The sequence below is a fragment of the Lagopus leucura genome, unplaced genomic scaffold (genome assembly GCF_019238085.1).
Source record: "Lagopus leucura isolate 7727_CA_CO unplaced genomic scaffold, USGS_WTPT01 Super-Scaffold_1, whole genome shotgun sequence".
Taxonomy (NCBI): Eukaryota; Metazoa; Chordata; class Aves; order Galliformes; family Phasianidae; genus Lagopus; species Lagopus leucura.
The window spans coordinates 9253050-9266285 of NW_024962250.1; the positions used below are offsets into that span (position 1 = coordinate 9253050).

At 48.1% G+C, this 13236-nt stretch overlaps 2 protein-coding genes and 1 long non-coding RNA gene across 3 annotated transcripts; 1 reads left to right on the plus strand and 2 right to left on the minus strand.

Annotated features, from left to right (window-relative positions):
- The first annotated feature begins 26 nt into the window (after positions 1-26).
- LOC122179500 lies at positions 27-4386 on the plus strand. Its single transcript, XR_006178722.1, has 2 exons — positions 27-371; positions 2564-4386. It is a non-coding gene; the product is annotated as an uncharacterized LOC122179500 (long non-coding RNA).
- LOC122179418 (acyl-coenzyme A thioesterase 5-like) lies at positions 588-7317 on the minus strand. The gene is made up of 3 exons (XM_042870314.1): positions 6768-7317; positions 4047-4249; positions 588-3223 (listed from the first exon to the last, which is right to left on the minus strand). Exons 1-3 carry the CDS (start codon positions 7300-7302, stop codon positions 2648-2650), a joined length of 1314 nt encoding a protein of 437 aa, XP_042726248.1. The 5' UTR covers positions 7303-7317; the 3' UTR covers positions 588-2647.
- A 982-nt stretch (positions 7318-8299) lies between these two features.
- LOC122179348 (acyl-coenzyme A thioesterase 1-like) lies at positions 8300-11661 on the minus strand. The gene is made up of 2 exons (XM_042870194.1): positions 10325-11661; positions 8300-9044 (listed from the first exon to the last, which is right to left on the minus strand). The coding sequence occupies exons 1-2, from the start codon at positions 10571-10573 to the stop codon at positions 8439-8441; spliced, it is 855 nt and encodes a 284-aa protein (XP_042726128.1). The 5' UTR covers positions 10574-11661; the 3' UTR covers positions 8300-8438.
- Between the last annotated feature and the right edge of the window lie 1575 nt (positions 11662-13236).

A 13236-nucleotide genomic window follows, 5' to 3' on the forward strand; every position in this document is an offset into this window, starting at 1 on the left:
GCGTAGGGGGCGCTCCGCGACGCATTGTGGGACGCGGCGCAGGGGCTGCCGCGGTCCTCAAGCCCGGCCCGGCTCCGGTACCGACAACAGAAAGGCCACGCCCCGCCTCCGTCGCCGTGCGCTTTTTATTGAATTAAAATCGCTCTGTGAAAGTTACAGCGGTTGGCGGGGGACGACCCTTGCCCGGGCCGCCCCTCACGGAGCCGGCGCCCCCCCGGCTGCTGCCCGCGCTTCTTCAGCCCTAAAGCGGGTCCGGATCCCCACGTTGCCTTCGCCTCCTTCGTGCGGCACCTCCGCGCCCGGCTCATCAGGTGAATCCAGCCGTCGGAGAAACGCTACGGGACGTCTGCCGTGGAAGGCATGCAAACGATGTAAGTGATACTTGAGCCGGGCACCCAGCTTAGCTTTCCTTCGCTTCGGGCAGTGGCTGCGCCTGTCTTTGCGGTGTCTGTAAAGTAGTTTTGGTCTCCCAGCAGCGATGTGAAATACAAAACACTAGTACAAAAACTGGTCGGTTTCCTACAAGCCATCTAGTGAATGTTCATGTTCAGAAGCATCCTGACCTGTCCACCAAAGTATCTCCACAGTAAAATAATAACATTTTATTTAAACAAGGGAGGAGAAATAAAGATACCTCATTGCCAAACAAATGAGCTACTCAAAACACAGTATCTAATTCTCACACTGCCTTGCTTTTAAGTAAGTACTTTATTTGTCTTTAAATCGCAGGTACCTGATGATATCTAATATTGAATTACTTTAAGGGCTTGATCTTTTAAAACAAAGTTCGGAGACTTTTAAGCTACCTGTCATGGTTTGGGTTTATTTTTGTCCATCTCATTTCCGAGTCTCCAGCTTGCAGTGCTGCACAGCAACTGATGAACCGTGGTCAGACTGCAGTACGGAGACAGGTATCAGTCCTGAGCGGGTCATGAGTGTTAAGGCAGGTCGTTTGTACTGGCAAGGACAGACAGAACAAGAAACCTATATGCAACCCTTTTCTCAATAGCTGCAACTTGGAAGAAAGGAAGGGCAGTAAGGATGAGCAGTGCCTCAAGGTGCACATCACAGCAGGATGTGCTGTGGGACTCCTGGGGCAGCTAGGATGAGTGGAGGTCCGAGCATCAGATAAGGCTCTGCAAAGGCTCTTCAGCCAGAGAGTTGAGGAAGGCTGGGTGTGAGGACATCTTTGCTGGAGTTAAGTGGATGAAGTTTATCTTGTAAGGAGTGTATGGTTAAATAACTGGCAGTGATGGTGTGTGGAGAACAAGTGACTTAACTCAAATGATAAGGAGTAATATGAGCTGCAGAAAGCTAATCAGGCCTGAACATAATGGTAGTCAACTGGAGAGAAAAGATCCCTGAGAGCAGAGCAAAAGTCACTATCGTTTATGACGGTTTTGTTTCTTTTTGGGCAGCTCTGAAACAGGTCTGACTTGGAAGGAGAATTCTATCAGTTGAAGCCCCTATTAAATAGGCCTTCAGCATTGGCAAGACCCTCGTCACAGACAAGAGTCATTTGGGAAGAAATTGTTTCTTTCTACCTAAATGGTAGAGAACAATAAGATACTAGGATTAATTAGTATGAAAAACAATCTCAGGCAGGCTGGGTCAGAAGATCCCAGATTACCCTTTTCTTTAGTATTATTTTGTATTATGATCATTACTGCAAGAGGACAGCTTTTTACAACCTGTCTCACAGTCTTCTACTTGCCAGCTCTTCTGTCTCTCACCTTCCTTCCTAATAACAGCTGTCAGCATCTGTTGACACCATTAACGAAGAGTTCCACACGTAATTAAACTGTAGCTTAATAGCAAGTGTTAATTATTTAAAACAAGTAATGAGAGAAGCAAGATTTGCAGATGGTAATAACTGCATTTAACTGTGCTACACAACACAATATCAGTACTCCCAAGACTCAACTGCCCACCCAAGGCATTACAGGAACAGATGGTTACATCCCCAATTCAGGACACCACTGGTGCTGCCTGCCTCTATAGTTGGAAGTACTCTTCCCTTTCTGGATTTAAGCATAGCTGTTGTTGGAAAGAGGCAAGATTGTTTCCAACAGAAGACCACTGTTTCAGGCCAATGTATAAGAAACTTATTAAAATGAAGATCCCCAGCTTTGTGCAAGTAGAAAACACATCCAAAGTACCAAAGTGTATGGCTATAAATCAGAAAGTTCTAGGCTAAAATAATCTGAGACCCGAAGCCAGAATCATTCATCATTTTGATACCAAAGTTCATGGCCCACAGGTTGCCAATGTTCTCCCAGGTGAAAAACAATCTCTCATTTCTAAGGGTACAGGCTGGCAGTGAAGTTCTTTGATTCATAAATACTGAAGCAAGAAAGCCTCTATCAGAAAGCACTTTCTTCAGACACTTGTTTCTTGATAGCATGACCAGTTCAGACCCAAATTTGTACTACAGTGCAGCCTACTTATTATCACTTCACTTCTCTTCGGCATACCTACTTAAAGTAACTTGGGCTAGTGCAAATCAATCCCTTTCTGTCTTGATTTATATATGTAACTGTCATTTGGCTATTTCGCATTTCAGAGCTTTTCTCAGTCAACACCTCCAATTCTCCAGTCATTGTGGCAGCTCAAGCTCAGCGACAACAACTTACAGGTGCTGAAGTGTTCATCCCAGATGCAAGTGCAGAAACTCCCGAATCTTTCTCCAGGAGTGTTCCTGGGCATGAGCGTGCGCTTTGCTCTCTCCACCCCCCAACACAGGCACCCCCAGAACACGATCCAGAGCTACCTGACAAAATGGAGTAGAAGGAGGATCGATTCGGTGGCCTGCTCCTGGATAACTCAGCAGTTCAAAGTTTTCTTTCCCATGCTGGCGTAGGCGCCCAATTGCTAGCTCAGCGTATAAGGAGCTCTTCCACATACGATCAGCTTCCCCTACTACTAGGAGAAAGTGACCTTCTGCTTTTTCTATGGGGATTGTGCAAGAGGAATTGGCAGGATTTGCTGGGTCATCCAGAGCTTCAAAAGTGTCAAATACACCAGTGTCAGAAACGCTGACCTTATTCATATCAAAACGCAGCCCAGGCAGAGTTGTCTCACCATAATGGAGGTCTGCAACCGTGTTCGAACTACAGCCGGAGATACAGACAGCAGCCACTACTTCTGGTAGGAAGGTGATCATGGAGAGTGCTAATTCTGCACCTTTCCCAGTCCCAATCACTCCAACTCCTGGCCCCTTCACCTTCAGATTAAGATGCGGTTGCAGGGAAGAGAGGAAGAAAGGAATAAATACATGTTATAATAGGGTTAGCCGTTAAATGTCTTTGAAGTTGTGTTATTAAAAAGAAAAAAAGTTAATTATTGATGTGACCTGTTGGAAAGCTATAGCCTGGACCCAGACTTCTTCAGAGCCAATAATAAATGTCAAACACAGTAAAATAACACTGGTATCACATTTGTGCTAGGAACAACAAGTACAATCACTTGGAACTCAACCGCTGTGTATTTTCTTGCAAATATTTTCCCCCAAACAGGTAGCAGGAAATTCAAATACAGTCAATTACAAAATATGTCCCTGGCACATAAAGTCATCTCACAAATGACATTTGAGAATTAGATATGTATTCAGCCTTTTCCTGTTCTAGCCTGGAGAGTAAAACAAAGGAACATCTCAAGTTATCAAATCAAATCATCTGTAGCACTGAGCAGTGCTGTGCCACCCTCTTGTAAGCTAACTGCTTTCATTAAAACAACAAACAAAACCCCACATAATCACCACATACGTACATCACCACTGTTCCAGCTGAAGGTTGTTCCAGCACTTCATTGTCCTCGTGATCAGCATTTGTCAATTTTCCAATGTGCATTTATTTAATGGCCTGCTTGTGGTGGAAGAAATACACTCTGCAGTGATACGCATTGCTGCCTACGTAGGACCTACACTTCTTCCATTACGGAGCCTAAATCTGCCCAAAGACATTCCAAGAAAATCACTGCCACCACGTGGGCATGGCTACCAAATCTTCCCTAGTTCCTTGTCTGGAGAGATCTCTCCTTACACTCACCTTTGGGTGACGCTGTAGAAATCTAGCTGCCTCCTCAAAGTACTCAAGTTTAAATTCTTTCATGACCTTAGGCAGATCTTCAAAGTCAAAATATGGCAGAGAAAGAGCTGCAAAACCACGGGTAGCCAGGAGACTGGATCTAAATTCAACCAAACCTCCTTCATCACCATACATGTCAATGACTCCTGGAAAGGGGCCATCCCCTGGATTGAGAAGAGGTACAGAGCACAAGTTATCAAACAGGACTCTAAGAAGTATCTAGCTAAGTTCGAAAATCAAAATATAGAAAGCATTAGATGTTTTCTGTAACTACTCATAAATTTTCCATTTGTACAGCTGAGATTACAGACTGGTGCTGTGTGTGACTTCAGCTAATTCAGGTTCTGAGCTTCCTATGAAAGTAAGAGAACAGCTAAACATATTTTGTTAAAAAAACTGTTTTCTCAGTGTATTTTGCAACGATCTTAAACTCTCACCCTCAGAACAATCATGCTTCAAATCAGCTCTTTTTCCCACAAAGAAGCCATTCCTTAATTAGCAAAGTGAAAACACGTTACTCATGAGGCAATAGCATTAAGGCCAAGGATATACAAATCCCGAAATAAGGCACACCAACAAAAGCACAGCAGAGACACCCACTGCAGGATGAAATCAGCTCAACTCACTCGCTCTATCTCGGCATCAGCACTGTCACAGCCAGCAGCCAAATTGCTATTGCAAGTGTGAAATGACAGAGTAAAACTGAGAGCCGCGTGGGTGCACTTAGGTGTGTGTGACTGATGCACAGATAAACATGCATATATGTGCTTGCCCTGTAAAACTACAGGGATTTCCAGAACCACAACTTCAAGCAACCATGATTTTGCAGTGAAGTTTGTGTTGTTTATATTTCAGTCTGTTATTCTAACAGATTTTGTGTTAAAAGCTCTTGCAACCATAAAGAGCCCGGGTATTTTGGGGGTTTATTCTGGGGAGGTGTAGTGTCTTGCCACCAGATGTCACCACTGACAGATTCAGACCCAGATCACAGCTCTCATTAGAAAAAGTACCCTTTTGTGCAAGAGTGCATTGAGCCTCTGGCATTATTTTTATGCTGCAAAGACCTCTGATGTTTCAAGGTGCTTAAGAAGATTTGGGCAAGACACGTTAGATTGGAGAAACCTCCTAAAGAAATGCAAAAAAAGTCAGAAAAGTGCTGAAACATGCTTTTGGGTTCTTTGTCAGTTCCAAAACTTCTCATTAAAGTTCAGTATTCTGTATGAGAGCAAAAACAGTAGCATTCTTTTTCTCACCCCTACACATTCTAGTGAGAATGTGCAAGCAGGACACAGTCAAGGTTATCTTCTCTTTCATGAAGATAACCTTCAACTTACACGAGGACACCCAACTGCCTTCCTGAATGCCTGCAAAGCCCAAGCGTAGTTTCTCCACAGTTCACAAAAAAGCAGGATAACTTTCTAGACAACTTTATTACTACTTAAAAAAGATTACAGCCTGTAACTTTATAACTGAAATGAGAAATATCTTTCATACCATAATTGCAGCACAAACCCATTTACGTAATCTCACTTTTACCAAGGATGGCTGACCTTTAAGGTTCCTTTCTCAACAATCCCTGAAGCAAAGAAAGATACGGTGGTAATGTCGTAACTGGATCCTTTATTTAAAAGGATGCCAGCATCATTTAAGCAATGATCTCGGACTTTTCCATAGTATTACAACACCAGACTTTCTGAAGGGAAAAATACAGTTCCAGATTGCAGATCTCTGGATTTCCACTGAGTTCAGCAGAAATTCAGCTCGTTCTCTAAGGCAGGATGTATCAACCACATCTCAGCGTCAGATATTTCAGAATGCTGACTAAACATTTGATCAAACATTCAAAGTCCAATCTATGTTGGGTTTTTTTTTTCCTTCTTTAGCAGACTTTGGATCCGTACCTAAAAGGTTAATAAAGATTACTGGTTTGGAAATCATTCACCAAGATTTTAATCCCTGATAATTGTAGCAGTGCTTACAGGATTTGCAGAACCAAGCTATTCCAGAGGCAATACGGATGGCAGTTCTCACAGTACAACAGCCAGTGAAACACAGAAGTTTAAATCATATCTGAAGCATTCCAACACCACCAGCAGTGTAAGGTTTCAACTTCCAGCAGCCCATCGGAATGTCACACCTCATAGAACACAGCCATCCCACGGGGAGAACAGGCAGAGCTTCTTCAGATAACGATTTGTATTTATACACAGAACAACAGAACTTGCTAGAACTTGCTAAACTAGCAGCTTAGCTTGAGCTCTGGCGTAACAGAACCGTAATGCTTTATTACAGAGTCTCCTCTGCGGCTCTGCTTATCGGCATATGCTTTGCAGGGAGAAAAATTGCCTCTTACACTTAATCCTCAGGATAAAATCCTGCACAGAGGCTCACACGGTCAAAGCCTATCACCTTTCCTGAGCGTTATGGGTTCCGAGAGCTCAGGAAAGAAACCACAATCTATAGAATCTCCCAGCCCGAGAGCAGCGGCGTGGAAAACGACAAGCCTTCATCTCGCTCAGCTTCCACCCACGCCAGAGGCACCTGCCCGCGCCTGCGCTGCTGACCGGCACGGAGCAGCGTCCCCAGAAGAAGGCGACTGTCCTCGGGCGGCCTTCGGTGCTGCTCTGGAACACGGACGCCCCCGGTGACCCCCGTTCCGGGCAGAAGCCGGGCCCCACTCACCCGGCGGCAGGAAGAGAGAGCCCCTCACGCCGCCCTCCTTCAGCCGAATCCTCCTGACGCCGGGGGCCGTGAACCACCTCTCCACCTCGGCCTTGGCCATCACCGGCCCGTGGATGGCGCCGGACTGGCTGTGGCCCCGGTGAACCAACATCTCCACCTTCATCGGGATGCCGGTGCTGCGGGGGACGAGCCGCTGGTACGGCCTCTCCATGCCCGCGGGCGCCAGGCTCCAGAAGAGCCCCATGGGCTCCACGCCGGTGTAGTCCCCGCCGTGCGAGGCGTCCGTGCCCAGGTGCAGCTCGCCGCGGCCGTCCGCTCGGTAGTGCGCGCACGACTGGAAGAGGCAGCCCCGCTCGTCGGACGCCACCGCCCGCAGCGTCACCGGCTGCCCCGGGCCCAGCCCCGCAACCCGCGTGTCCACCCGCTCGTCCGCCAGCCCGGCCGCGGGGGTCACGGCCACGCTGACCGCCCTGCGCGCCGGGGCGCGGCGCACCGCCCACGCGGGGGCCTTGGCGGCGACCGCCGCTCTCCACATGACGGCAGCGCGGGGACGAGAGCCACAGAGCGGACGGCGCCGACGGCGGTAACGGCCGCCCCCGCCAGGCAGCCTCAATCGAGAGCGGAGCCCTCCCGACCGGCGGGCGTTCCTGCGGCGCCGGCGGCTCGGGGCGGCCTCGCTCACCGCCCGCCCCCGCGCAGCGTCCCGCCCGCCGGGAGCCGGGGGTGTGGGCGCGCGGCAGAGGGGCTGCCGGATCCCCGCCCTCCCGCCGCGTCCCGTCCCGCGTGCACAAACCAAGCTGTGTTCGAGTTAACGTTTCACTTTAATGAATTAGAAAAGCGCGGAGAGTGCAAGGTGCGTTAATAACCCGTGGAAATGACGCGCAAGTCGAACGCTGGATACAGCCAGTTAGCTGCGTGCGCTCAGCCTGCCGCTGTAAGGCACTGAAGGGTTTTTCAGGTAACCGCGAAGAGTCGCCAGCACTTCTCTAACAACATTCAGTGCTTTCTCTTTCACGTGCGTGCTCGGGAGCCAAAAACTGCTCGGCATCTCCAGAACAGAACCCCACTGCTCCCCACGCCTCCTAGAAAGCCAGAGGGGAAGCCTACCAGTTCTAGTATGTATACCCAGAATGCACTTTTGGGCTGTGGGCTGTTGTCATCTCTCCCTGGAGACGTGCTAGATGCTAGATCTCAAAATGGACAGAGTTAAGGCAGACACACAACTTAGTGACATGAGATTACTGGATGTTGATAGAGGGAACAGCTGCTTTCAGACAAAAAAGAAGTGCACTGTCTCCAGTAAGGACAGCAGCATCCAACACACTTCTTATAAGGAAGACTTACAAGGTAAATAAATTTTCATCCCACTTCTCAGCTGATTTCTTTCCACTTAAACTTGCATTCAAAACAGTCCCAGCCTTGTCATCATCATGCTTCCACATCCCTCCCACACTACACACAATGGGAGGCCAAGATATCACTGGGTGTTAGAGGAAGGTGTGGAGAGGATGCAACTCTCAGCCACCACCTGCTTGGGAAAAAAAACCAACTGTTTATTCTCTGATGTTCTTTGCTCTCATTCAGAGCCAATTAACAAAACAACTGTGAAACACAGAATGTGAAAAAATGTGAAACACTAGCATCTTCCTCTGTACAGTAACCCAAATCACATCATAACTTATTGGCTGTCCTGAAAGGCTCACCATTAAGATGTCTGTGGAAGAAAGCCTGGATCTGCTGCCAGGAGTCTATCTGTGCCTCACAGTGCGCCTTGGGCTCCCCACCCCACATCACAGGCATGCCAACCAGCAGGTGCATTGAGGCAGCACACATTGGGAAAAAAGGGGGTTCAATATAATGTCCTGCTCCAGGATAACAGATTATCTCAGGCTTTTCCTTCCCATGAGCTTGCAAACGTTTGCTCCCCTCAATTGCAAAGAATTCGCTTTTCCAGTTGTGATCATCCTGGCCAACGACAAACAAGAAGCGACACGTAGCTTTCTCCAAAGGGATAAAGCTTTGGCGGTCAGGCCCTTCTAAGGGATTGTTAAGTGCATCGATGATATCACCGATCCCAGACTTGTTGACCTTGATACGTTTTGTGTTGGCACCGAGGGGCGGGATGGTGACGTCCTTGTAGCGGACCACTGCGCCCACGTTTGCCACCGAGCCATTGATCACAGCGGTGGCCGTGATGCCCTTCAGGAAGGAGGCCATTGAAATGCATAAATCACCCCCCTTGGAGAAACCGAGCAACCCAATCCCGGGACCTTTAACCTGGAAGGTAAAGAAACAGAAATCATGATCAGTGAAATATGCAAACCATTTCTTGAAAGTGCTGCCGTGTCAACACAGCCTGTCCTGATCTGCACTGCAGGTATAAGCATCTAAGGTCCTGTGTGCAAGGGACCCTGCAGCACTGTTCTGTGCTTGGCTTATGGCCAGAAGCCCTGCTGAGACTGCAGCAGCATCCTAACAAAACTACAAGGCCTCTTCATTTTCTTTTACACAGACAAACTATAATAGGAAAGCTAAGTGATCTCACAGGGTGCTGAAATTCAGGGTGTCAATGTCACAACAGCTCCTACATTCAAAGACCCTCAGGGCTAAAAAGGCTCTGAGAAAATGCTGAAATTTAGTATCTTTTGTACTTTATCACCAGCATGAGAAGCTCTACACCCACCGAGTCTGAAGCAGAGAAAGGGGGTAATTTGAAAACATGGCTAAAATTTTGCCAAGTGTTAAAAATGTGGCATGAGAGAGGCATCAGTGAAGGTGTTAACAAGAGTCTACAATACTGTTCTCAAGGGAGAGAAGAAAAAGAAAAAAGTGCAAGATTTGGGGCATAGGAGTGGCATATGAAGTTAGGGTTATTGCAACAGAAAGGCCACCAAGGCCTTTATTCATCTTTCTAGGAAGGTATTTATTTTGAGCTCTCCAGAGAGGTCAGACATTGCCATGTGGAATTCTAGCTATTGTCATGTGCAGCTACTTGGAAAAAGATGCAGAGCTAAGCAGGGCTCTCTTCCAGGAGGTGCCACCTTAGGAACTCAGCTGAATTTGCAGCCAGCTACCAAGAAGCACATGCACTACATATCAATATTTGGAGTGACTGTAACTACAATACACAGCAACAAATGTGTATTTATAGACTTCCTTGAGCCTTAGATCACAGAAGCATATCACGTGCTCCAAGGTTAAAAAAGCCATTTAGTCCTCAAGCACATTACATGGAATGTAAACTTAAAAGCCCCACTGGAAGCCTGATGTGCCTCTAGGCAACTGGTTCCCTTGTTAGGACACTGGATTGAACAAAGCAGAAATAACTAGTATGTGACTCCACGTCACTGTGTCACCTGGCCAGTACAAAAGGAAGAGCTGGAATTATCTGCTAGAGAGCCACTGTAATGGGAGTTAAGGATATGAAAGGAATTATTGTCAGTTGACCTGAACAGAGATGCTATTCCAAATACAACAGCTTTGCCCCACTTGCAGGCTGGTAGGAGCTGACTAATGACAGTTCCCTGTAGTTAGGCTGTGTCGGTGTCTATACCAACCTGCTTGTGTTGTAACATATAGTTAACAGCTTCTTCAAAATATTCCAGGTTGATCTCCTTCATCTCTTTGGGGAGATCTTCATAACCATAGAAAGCCAGTGCCAGCACAGCAAAGCCATAGTTGGCCAGCAGGCATGCCCTGTATTCGGGGAGTCCTCCTCCAGTGCCATACAAGTCAATAACTCCTGGAAAGGGACCGTTTCCTGAAAGAGGCCACAAAATGGGACAGCTTGACCCATCATTTCTCATTTATATCCCAAATTCACAGGCCTGGGAATGTGCCTTCAAAAAACCAACCAACCAACCAACCAAAAACAAAAAACACACACAAAAGCACAGAATGGTAGTAAGCATTTCAAATTCTGAACTAGATTTCAGTAAATGACTGCACTGCTTCAAGATTGAACATTAAACAAAGGTACAAAACAGTTGCCTAGCCAATGTTTTACTGAACATAAGGAAACATATGACTGGCAGGGAAAGGATGATAGTCACAGCTAGCTGTCTGTATCATGTAAACTCACTGCAAACATAACAAACTCTGCTCCAAAAATACCCAGGAGGCTTTTCCCCACTGCATTTCTCAAAAAACTGACCCAAAAATCCCATCTGCCATGGTTCCAGCTTCTTAGTTTCAGTGTAAATGCACTATAAATTGTTTATTCTGGCACTAAGGGAAGAAAATATTTGCAACCAACCTTGCCACTCTCATGAGGGAGGCTGAGAGGAACTGCAGGAAACTGAAGACTAAAGGAGGAGGACAGAAGGAAGACTTCCATCTCTGCTTCCACACATGAGTGTGCGGAACTTGGGCAACAACTGGAAACTCACCACCAGCCACAGGGAGTACGAAAGAAGGTGCTGGCTAGGACATGTATGATTGCAGTGTTACAATGGAGAAGATACAAGGGACAGGCAAGGGAAAAAGGCAGGGGAGGGGAAAGTAAGGCATATACTACATAGAGATGCTCCTTGACCACATGGAATCCAGCACAAAACCAGAGACATGCCTGGTGAGCCTCTGGGTCACAGGGAGAATTAAAGGTGTGAATGTGGCGGTGGTGGTGGTGACAGCTGTAAATGAGCACCAGATAAAGATGGGAAATGGGAAGAGGCTTCCTACAGAGAACTAGCATAAGCCTGGGCAACTGCTGGGAAGACAACACAGGATTTGTAAGGCAATCAGGAGTAAGGAGGACCCCAGGGACTACAGGCCGGTGAGTCTTACCTCTGTGCCTGGGAAGATCATGGAACAGATCATTCTGGATGACAGGCATGAACACATGAGAAATGAGCGTGTGATCCGAGACAGCCAGCACGGCTTCACCAGGAGAAGGTCATGCTTGACCAATCTGGTGGCCTTCTATGATGGAGTGACGGCATCAGTGGACAAGGGGAAGGCGACCGATGTCATTTACCTGGACTTGAACAAGGCCTTTGACATGGTCCCCCACCACATACTTATCTCCAAATTGGAGGGACATGGATTTGATGGGTGGACCACCAGATGGATAGGAAACTGGTTGAAAGGCCGCAAACAGAGGGTGGTCATCAATGGCTCTATGTCCAGGTGGAGGCCGGTAATGAGTGGTGTCTCCCAGGGGCTGTCTTGGGACCGGTGCTCTTTAACATCTTTATCAATGACATCGATGACGGAATTGAGTGCACCCTCAGCAAGTTAGCTGACGACACCAAGCTGAGTGGTGCGGTTGATACGGTGGAAGGAAGGGATGCCATTCAGAGGGACCTTGACAGGTTGGAAAAGTGGGCCAGGGTGAACCTAATGAGGTTCAACACGGCAAAGTGCAGAGTTTTGCACTTGGGCCGGAGGAATCCCAGGCATCCATACAGACTGGAAGGAGCGGTCCTTGAGAGCAGCCCTGTGGAGAAGGACCTGGGGGCCTTCATAGATGAAAAGCTTAACATGAGCCAGCAGTGTGCCCTTGCGGCTCAGAAGGCAAATGGTGTCCTGGGCTCCACCAGAAGACGGGTGGCCAGCAGGGACAGGGAGGCGATTGTCCCCCTCTACTCTGCTCTTGTGTGGCCCCATCTGTAATACTGCGTCCAAGTGTGGAGCCCCCAGCAGAAAAGACAGGGAGCTGTTGGAGAGAGTCCAGAGGAGAGCCACAAAGATGATCAGGGGACTGGAGCACCTCCCCTGTGAGGACAGGCTGAGGGAGCTGGGCTTGTTCAGCCTGGAGAAAAGAAGCCTGTGGGGTGACCTCATTGCAGCCTTTCAGTACCTAAAGAGAGCCTACAGAGGGAAGGGGAATCAACTCTTTGAAAGAGTTGAAAGAGAGAGAGTGGTGAGGTGCTGGAACAGGCTGCCCAGAGAGGTCTTGGATGCCCCATCCCTAGAAGTGTTCAAGGCCAGATTGGATGGGTCCCTGGGCAGCCTGGTCTAGTATTAAATGGGGAGGTTGGTGGCCCTGCCTGTGGCAGGGGGGTTGGAGATTCATGATCCTTGAGCTCCCTTCTAACCCTGGCCATTCTGCGATTCTCTGATTCTGTGAATCAGAACTATGACAAAAATGCCATAATCACAAATGTGTGCAATGGTCTGCTTGACTTTCTACTCACAAATGGAGAGAAACAGGGCAAATTCATCAGCAAAAAGAAGCTTGGGCTGCAGCAACTCTGAAATGACTGAGTTGGGGATCTGGAGAAAGGCCAGGAAAGGAACCAACACAGTCAGGACTTAGGACTTTTGCAGAGGAACCCTGTAGCTAAGGTACACAAGGAGGAGCGTGGCAAGCAGGTGAAAGCTGACTGCGCCGATCGGGTTGCGCTGGCCGGCGAGTCCTAATTCTGCGCTGCCCCGGCACCGCGCACAGGGGCCTCCTGGGGAGACACTGCCAAAGGAGGCGGCACCGCGGACAGCGGACGGGGCCGCGCCGGTACTCACCGGGGGG